Source organism: Lynx canadensis, chromosome A1 (genome assembly GCF_007474595.2).
Source record: "Lynx canadensis isolate LIC74 chromosome A1, mLynCan4.pri.v2, whole genome shotgun sequence".
NCBI classification, from domain to species: domain Eukaryota; kingdom Metazoa; phylum Chordata; class Mammalia; order Carnivora; family Felidae; genus Lynx; species Lynx canadensis.
This window is the reverse complement of record NC_044303.2, coordinates 116,850,738-116,860,419: the sequence shown is the minus strand read 5'-3', so window position 1 is coordinate 116,860,419 and position 9,682 is coordinate 116,850,738. Positions and strand designations below refer to the sequence as shown.

The 9,682-nt window shown below is 40.9% G+C and overlaps 1 protein-coding gene across 1 annotated transcript; it reads right to left on the bottom strand.

The window, feature by feature from the left end:
* Positions 1–3,756: 3,756 nt before the first annotated feature.
* On the bottom strand, positions 3,757–6,324 carry LOC115516939 (protocadherin alpha-3-like). Its single transcript, XM_030320169.1, is given in 3 exon segments — positions 3,757–6,077; positions 6,080–6,160; positions 6,270–6,324. Coding segments are annotated over 3 exon segments (2,457 nt in total).
* Positions 6,325–9,682: the final 3,358 nt, after the last annotated feature.

Here is a 9,682-nt window from a genome sequence, read left to right as displayed (position 1 = left end):
TCTGAAAAAGGAAGCAGAAATTACCAGCACTTAACTGAAAGTCTTCATTAATTCACCTCAGGGCTGAAGGTGCAAAGAGCTTTAAGAAGGAACTACGATGTTGTAATATATAATTAGTGTGGGAAAGTATTCCAAATAATTTTATTAACAAATATACTCACCGCCAACAATCAAGATTGGTATTCTCAATTTGTCTCTTATGATTTATAAATACTTGCCTGTTCTCCAGTGTCTAGTGTACATACATTTCTATTTTCTTGTACTGTGCTCATGTATTTTAGTCCTAGTGGACAACTTCCGGCTTCCAACAATATTTTTCACCAAATAAACATAATCATTCATCCTCATAAGTACGATCCATCTTTTCCAAATGCCTCATACAGCAATTTCCCCCATTTTATACCATTAAAAATTTTCTTGACCAATGAAATGAAGACTTTCATGATTAAACCAATTGAGCAGGTACTTTTACTCTCTTTTATATACTATAGCATACAGACTGAATCACTTGGGCCATTTATTACATTAATTTATCCTTTTTAGGCATTTGGGTATGTATGTCTAATGACAGGAGTGTCATGTAATAAGTACAAAGATCCAAATAGCTGGAGCCTTCTTTTATAAAATACAAATTTTTAAAGAGAATAGTTGTATCTTATTAGTTTAAGAGCTCAGAATACATACCAGGTATTTCCTGAATATTTACCTAATAGAATGGTTTGGTTCTCTTCAATTGCCTAATAAAATGCATTAAGTTAAGGTGGTCACAAAGCTAGTTAGGCAAATATGATGTCTCAGCAGCAGCCTCTATTATTTTCCAGAGATACAAAAATATTTTCCTTATATGATGCCCTAATTAAGATATATTTCAATTTGCATAGTGAAAACCTGGATTTTAGCTTAGTTTCATTTGGCTTTTTGGCAGTCATGATCTTAGAGACATCTGAGTTTTAATAGCCAATGAAGAATTCTCAATAACTAGAGCACAATATATTTTCCTAACATAAGGAAACTTAACATAAAGGACATAATTCTTTTCTTTTTTTTTAATTTTTTTTCAATGTTTATTTATTTTTGGGACAGAGAGAGACAGAGCATGAACGGGGGAGGGGCAGAGAGAGAGGGAGACACAGAATCGGAAACAGGCTCCAGGCTCGGAGCCATCAGCCCAGAGCCCGACGCGGGGCTCGAACTCACGGACCGCGAGATCGTGACCTGGCTGAAGTCGGATGCTTAACTGACTGCGCCACCCAGGCGCCCCAATTCTTTTCTTTTTTTAATGATAATTATTTTCAAGCTTTCTTTGCCTATTATATTCACAAACCTCTTTCCCTCATGGTTGTCTAGGACAAAATATCAATCTACTGAAAATGGCTTTTGGCTTTAGGCTTCCATTCTATGAAGAGCCACACTCACACAAAAATATCCTTTTCTGAATTAAAACATCAATTAGCATTGTTCCTCTGTCTGAGGACCCAAACTGTAGTTTTGCAAAAAAATGATCACACATGTCAAACACACTGGAAGACAATGGAAAAGACTCCCTGTCCATTTACTTTATTTTGAAAATAATTAAATGCATAGATGAGGAGTACAAAAGAATATAAAGGATATTTATGTGAGAACGATTAGTATTAATCTGGTAGAGCAGCAATATATTTCTAAAGAGAAAAACTCAAAAGTCTTTAAAATGTCTTATTAACTGAGAATCTTGTTAGTCAAGAATTTGAAGAGGACAGCTCGATTTGAAGACTGACGTTCCACATCCTGGGAGACAAAAACTTTGCATGACCCTATAATTACAATAGGATGAAAATAAGGCCTAATGAAATAACATGTGAATTCAGGTTGGACATGTTGTGGTGAACATTTGATGGACAGGAGTCAACAAAGGATAGTGAGAGAAATTGAAATGAAAATGGGAAAAAAGGATTATCTTTCTATTGTATATGTTAGCTTCAGCCCACAATGTCACTGAGTATTAACTAGGTTTTGATAAGGATGCTCATACAGGAAGTAGTAAGTTGTAGTTACAACTCAGGTGGATATATTCTATATAATTATATACATTGGAACCCATTCACCTTCCACAAGCAAGGTTAGTATTTTCATTTTGTCTTTCATGGTTTAGAAATAATTGCTTGTTTTCTAATCTCTAATATGGCTAAGGTTCAGTTTCCAGTGGCAAGGAAACTTGAATGGAAGTCCATCTATTTGGAGAAATGATCAAATGCTAAATAGAGAAATGACTACAAAATAATTTCATTTTGTTTAATTTGGTTGCAGTTATTTGGAGGGTTTACATACTATATAACACACCTTAATAGGTTAGTATTCAGAGGAAGGTCACAAGTAATAACATTGACTTACTGGAGTTTTTGGACATTAGCATCCTTACTACTAAGTGTTTGCAAAATAGGTTAATGATTAATAAGTTTTGCTAGTAGAGTAGTTTTAAAATTAGATAGAAAGTAGCATTCTCAACAAAGTTTTCTGACAGAAAACAATTAAAAAAATTTTTTAAGTGTTTATTTATTTTAGAGAGAGACAGAGCACACAAGCAGGGGAGGAGCAGCGAGAGACAAGGAGACACAGAATCCAAAGTAGGCTCTAGGCTCTGAGCTGTCAGTACAAAGCCCAATGCAGGGCTTGAACCCACAAACCATGAGATCATGACCTGAGCCAAAGTCAGATGCCCAACCAACTGAGCCACCCAGGAGCCTCATCTGATGGAAAACAATTCTTAACAAAATTAATAATATACTTTCAAAACCAATGTTTTCTAAACGAAGATACACTGAAGGAAGTATAAAAGTTCACTTACTATTGATTTTTTCGATGCTTACTAATTAAAGTAGTGAGAAACTGAAGATGAACAAAGATACAATTCTAATTTTTTTTACATTTATTTTTTAGAGACAGAGAGGGACAGATCACAAGCGGGGGAGGGGCAGAGAGAGAAAGAAACACAGAATCCGAAGCAGGCTCCAGGCTCTGAGCTGTCAGCACAGACCCCATGTGGGGCTCGGACTCACAAACCGCGAGATCAGGACCTGAGCCGAAGACGGACACTAACCGACTGAGCCACCCAGGTGCTCCTAAAGATACAATTCTAAACCAATAAAATTATTATTCTGGTGTGTGTGTGGTTTTCTTTACCCAATTGAGAAACTAGCCACAATACAACGTATTACCAAATGTGAGCACAAGGACTAAAATGAATCATGTTCAAGTAAAAACAAGGAACTAAGACTTCAGACAAATGAATAAATGAGTAAAAGAGGCTTCATACAGACAACAGGCTTAGTAAACTAATATTTGAAACTAAGGATATATTAACCAAAAGAAGTGGTGAGCATTTATGGTGAACTCATAAAATGAACCAGTGACATTTGGACTAACATCTAGTAGGAATTCCAAAAAAAAAGTGGCAAAAGCTATTGAAGCATTGTGCAAGGATTAGTAAAACACAATTGGAGTCAAATATTCTAAACAATACAATTCACCCAAGAAAATATATTTGGTTTCTATCTTTAGCAATAAAATAATCCTACTACTGCACCTATCAACAACAACAACAACAACAACAACACTACAAGTTTGGCTCTCAGTACTTATTGCTAATTCAGTTCAAAACATTTGTCACAAGGAGTTCAAATATTTTAACCACAAAACCCTGGAAAACTCTAACACCAAAAACATAAGTTTCCAAAAGAACAGAAACATTGAAGAATAAAAAACGATTTTTGAAAGGATTTAAAAATCTGTACTCACTTTGGCAGAAAGATCAACATCCACATCCAGCTGTTCTTCTCTATTTCCGCCAATGGGACCGGGTGGAAGGCTGGGGCTGAAGGCCATGAGGTCGGTCTTGGGCGGACCCTCCCCAGAGCACACCCTCTGCCGCCTCTGCTGCGAGTACGACCAGCTCCCCACCGCGCTGGAACACACCAGCGTGGGCTTCCCCGCCGGCCCGCACGCGCCCTCGCTGGGCGGCGCCGAGCACCGCAGCGCCACGTACAGCAGCAGCGTGAGCACCAGCAGGCTGGACACCGCGCAGATGGCGATGATCAGGTACACGTTGACATCCACCAGCGCCGTCTCCGCGCCAGCGGCGCCCGCCAACACCCGCGACGAGGCCTTGGGCGCCTGGCCGCTCTCCACCAGCGACAGCAGCACGGTGGCCGTGGCCGTCAGCGCCGGCTCGCCGTGGTCCCTCACCAGCACCAGCAGGCGCTGGCGCGGCGAGTCCGCCTCGTCCAGGCTGCGCGTCGTGCTGATCTCGCCCGTGTACAGCGCCACGCGGAACGGGCTGCGCGCGCCACCCGCCGCCGGCTGCAGCTCGTACGACAGCCACGCGTTGTAGCCCGAGTCCGCGTCCACCGCGCGCACCTTCGCCACCACGTGGCCCGCGCCCACCGACCGCCACACCAGCTCGCTCACGGCGCCGCCCGCGCCGCCCGCCCCAGGCAGCGGCAGCAGCGCGGGCGCGTTGTCGTTCTCGTCCAGCACGAACACCTGCAGCGTCACGTTGCTGCCCAGCGGGGGCACGCCCGCGTCGCGCGCGCTCACTTGGAACTGCAGCAGCTCCAGCTCCTCGTGGTCCAGCGGCTGCAGCGCGTACACCTTGCCGCTCTCCGCGTGCACCGACACGTAGCTCGACAGCGCACGCTCGCCCACCCGCCGCTCCACCAGCGAGTAGGACACCAGCGCGTTCTCCTGCGCGTCCGCGTCCCGCGCGGACACCGTGAAGATGTGGCAGCCGGGAGGGTTGTTCTCCTTCACGAACACCGTGTACTCGGCCTGCGCGAATGCCGGCGCGTTGTCGTTCACGTCGGCCACTTCCACGGACACGCTGGCCGTGGCCGACAGCGAAGGCGAGCCCCCGTCCCGTGCGGTCACCACTACAGCATAGTCCGACACGCTCTCGCGGTCCAGGGCGCTGTCCAGCACCAGCGAATAGTAATTCTTGAAGGTGGACACCAGCTTGAAGGGGATGTGAGGCGTCAGAGAGCAGGTCACCTGCCCGTTGACTCCGGAGTCACGGTCGGACACGCTGATCAAGGCGATGACCGTGCTGAGGGGAGCGTCTTCTAATACAGGTAATGACAGTGATTTGATAACCAACTCAGGTACATTATCATTGGTGTCCAAAATTTCCACCAGAACCGTGCAGTGACCTGCCATTGGGGGATTTCCTTTATCTGTCGCTTCTACCTGGATTTCATATAACTTAGTTTCCTCGAAATCTATGTTACCCTTTACAGTGATGTATCCATTAACTGGGTCTAAGTGGAATTTCGACAAAGCATCTGATGACATGTCTGTATTGAAAGAATATACAATGTCCTTATTTACTCCTTCATCCAAATCAGAGGCGTTAACAGTCACTGCTAGGGTACCGTTTGGAGCATTTTCGAATAAACTCACTTTGTAGACAGTTCTCTCAAACTCTGGGGCGTTGTCGTTTACATCTAGAATGGTGATCTTCAGTTGAGTAGTGCCAGTGAGCTCTGGTTTCCCACCATCAACTGCCGTTATTACTAGGTGATGTTCAGGAATGTCCTCTCGATTTAAAAGTTTTTTCAACACGAGTCCAAGAGTTTTAATATCCTCATCATTTCTTTTAATATCCAAGGTAAAATAATCATTAGAGTTAAGACTGTAGGTCAACAAAGAATTCGCTCCAATATCTGCATCTGATGCTCCCTCTAGCGGAATCCGAGAACCAGGCGGCCGGGATTCAGAAATAAACAATTTTTTTACTGCCATTGGAAAAACCGGCTGGTTGTCGTTAATGTCCTTCACCTCCACCTCCACATGGAAAACCTGCAGCGGCCTGTCCACGATCACCTCCAGATGGATGCTGCACTCCAGGTTCCGCCCGCAAAGCTCCTCGCGGTCGATGCGAGAATTCACAAACAAAATGCCGTTCTGCAGATTTACCTCCAGAAGGTCCCCATGGCTTTTGGACGCCACCCGGAACAGGCGTGGCACCAGCTCCACCAGCTCCAGCCCCAAGTCCTGGGCGATTCGCCCCACGAAGGTGCCGTGTTTGGCCTCCTCCAGGACTGAGTAGTGAACCTGGCCGCTCCCAGCCTCCCAGACTGTGAGGAGCAGAAGCGAAAGCAGTAGTTGCCGGGCTCCTGAACCTTCTTCTCTCCAAGAAAACATCACTGCAAGCCTTTTCCAAATATTGGGTCACTCTTGCATCGATCCAAACTTTAAAAAATAATTTGGGTTCCTCGGTTTTTCTTAAATAATCTTACCATGCCCGTATTTCACAGAGGATGGGGAAAAGCAGCAACTGAGTATGTAATGCATGATGTATTTCTTTTGTGGTGAAACACCTTGTGGTGGACAGCGACATCATGTGGCTAAACGTGTAAGTATTAAATAAATTTACTACTTGGGTCTGAACTTTCCCCAAATTTCTATTTTCGTTGTAATATCCTCCGAGCACTTTTCAAATTCTTTATATTAAAAAAATATATATCCTTATAGCTTTTATACTAATTCATCACTTCCAAATATTCCAATCCATGACATAAAGTTAAAAAGAATAGAATAGTGATTAATGCTATAACAGTAGTGGACATCTATTGGAAATATTCCCCATGTGACAAGCATGGGGTTATAATAGGGTTATCCCATTATATTCTCACAACAACCTTCCAAGCTAGGTATCAATACAATTCACTTTTTACCAACAAGGAAGTGAAAACAGATATCAGTTAAGTAACTTAAAAGTGATATTAATTGTTGATGTTTGGGTGGGATCTCAATGTGAGTCTAAACTCGTAACTTTTATCACTTGGTCTTAAAGTCTACATTTTATAGCAAAACCAGGCCTTTGATATTCATGACCACCAAAACATCGAGGCATTGAAAGTATGTGTATATACATATCCATCTATCCATACATATTTACTTCTATATTATGATGGCAATTGTTAATTTACATTATTTATTTATTTATTTATTTATTTATTTATTTATGGAATCTTCATAACACACTCTTGTGTGCTTTATCCAATAATTATACCCTTGTTGTCTGTCTTAACTGTTATTTATAAAAGATGCCAGAAGTCAGTTTTTTACAGTGCAGTTCTTTTGTAAATTTGTTTTTTACAAGTGAAAATACTGTGTGATTTAGATATTTGCTACATTCATGTCATACCAAGTAAGAGTATATGTGTTTTTTAAATTTCCACACCACTTATACATTTCAATTTACCTGTATATCGGAAAATGATTGCAATATGAGATCATTGTGTTTTTAATGATCTCTGCTCTAGATGAATTTCTGGATTCCAGTTTTTTAAAAAGTTGTGACTTGAAAGTTTTGGTGACTTAACTAATAAATAGAGAGAGAAAAGTAACTTTGGAACATAATTCACCATTCAACGTATGTAAGATGAGACAATAATATTCTAAAAGTTTCTGAGAATTCAGCAAGAGGCATGAGTTCTTTGGGTACTTGCAAGTTGAGCAGAGAAAATTCATGGGCAGAGGTTGACTTTACAGAGGTAAAAGCATGTCAAAAGCTTTGCTTATAGTCAGAGCCTCTTGAAATAAAATCAAACACATGATTTAAGTATTAGGGGAAAAGTTTTCATACCAGCTTTTTTTTCCCATGTACTCACTGAACGCAAGCCAGGATTGCAACTTAACTCGTATTTTATCATTCACATTCAGAATAGAATAAATTATCAATTAATGTTTGGTTTTTTTCCAATATATGAAGTTTATTGTCAAATTGGTTTCCATACAACACCCAGTGCTCATCCCAAAAGGTGCCCTCCTCAATACCCATCACCCACCCTCTCCTCCCTCCCACCCCCCATCAACCCTCAGTTTGTTCCGTTTTTAAGAGTCTCTTATGCTTTGGCTCTCTTCCACTCTAACCTCTTTTTTTTTTTTTTCCTGCCCCTCCCCCATGGGTTTCTGTTAAGTTTCTCAGGATCCACATAAGAGTGAAACCATATGGTATCTGTCTTTCTCTGTATGGCTTATTTCACTTAGCATAACACTCTCCAGTTCCATCCACATTGCTACAAAGGGCCATATTTCATTCTTTCTCATTGCCACGTAGTATTCCATTGTGTATATAAACCACAATTTCTTTATCCATTCATCAGTTGATGGACATTTAGGCTCTTTCCATAATTTGGCTATTGTTGAGAGTGCTGCTATAAACATTGGGGTACAAGTGCCCCTATGCATCAGTACTCCTGTATCCCTTGGGTAAATTCCTAGCAGTGCTATTGCTGGGTCATAGGGTAGGTTCAATTAATGTTTTTTTTTTTTAATTTTTTTTTCAACGTTTATTTATTTTTGGGACAGAGAGATACAGAGCATGAACGGGGGAGGGGCAGAGAGAGAGGGAGACACAGAATCGGAAACAGGCTCCAGGCTCTGAGCCATCAGCCCAGAGCCCGACGCGGGGCTCGAACTCACGGACCGTGAGATCGTGACCTGGCTGAAGTCGGACGCTTAACCGACTGCGCCACCCAGGCGCCCCTCAATTAATGTTTTAATGGATAAAAGATTATTTTAAACTATCTCAAGTAACTAAACAAGTAAGTTACATTAATGATATGTGTTAATATCAAACTTACATAATTTCTAATTGATTCTACTGTACTAGTTCACAAAGAACATTTCACGTGTTCAAGAACTAGTTCACGAAACATTTAAAAATTATTTTGGAAAAGCATGGATCTAGGAAATAATTATAGGCATCTATATGTCAAGTGTTTTGAAGAATCTTGAAAGGCAGTAGTTTTAAAAAGATACAGAATTAAAATTTTAAAACATATTAATGGAATACCTCTGACAACTTATAATACTATATATTTCATGACATTTAAGAGTATACTAATTGCAAAGTAGAATGCCACAGGGAATTAATGACAGAGTATAATGATTATAGGCAATGAAGGTAATACTAAAGGAACTATGAGTCTAGAAGATTGAGCTGATGTGTGGATAAAGTATCAGTGAATAATATCTACTCTCACTTAGACATCTCCTTAGGTAATTTAATTTAAAAATGTAAATAAGGAATAAAAAATCAGTAAGAAAAAAATTAAAATTAAAAAATAACCAATAACAATTTGTACAGTGATAGACTGTGATTCCCTCTTAGTGATAAACTGAGTTCTGGGTATACCTGGATATAGTTTTCAAAGCTTCCCATTTGTCTGTAGTACAAAGGTAGGGGCCAGACTTCTAGTAGGACAGATTCCACCTGACCAGTCATACTCTGCACACAAGTCCCAAGAAAGTAGTGAGTAGATATGAGACTGTATGTAGGATGACTCCTCCCAAAAAAGGAGTTCCTCCTTATTTGCTCAAACCATTTCTTTTTCTCCGTAAAGCGTCAGATAAACATTTCTGATTCTCAGGAAATATACACTCCCTAAATTTTGAGGCGCATCAACTCTTAGCAGCTAAGAAGTTTACTGTAGAAACAGACTATCCTTAAAAGATATCCCCACCTAACTTTTCAATTCCTTTAAAAGCAGATCTCAGATGAAAATAAATATCTGGCCTGTTAAATGGATAAGACCCAGATCACTTAGTGGAAGTTATTTCTACAATTCACCAATATCCACATACATATGGGGGAAAAAACAGCATATAGCTAAAAAACAAATAGAAGACAGTTTTAGACAGT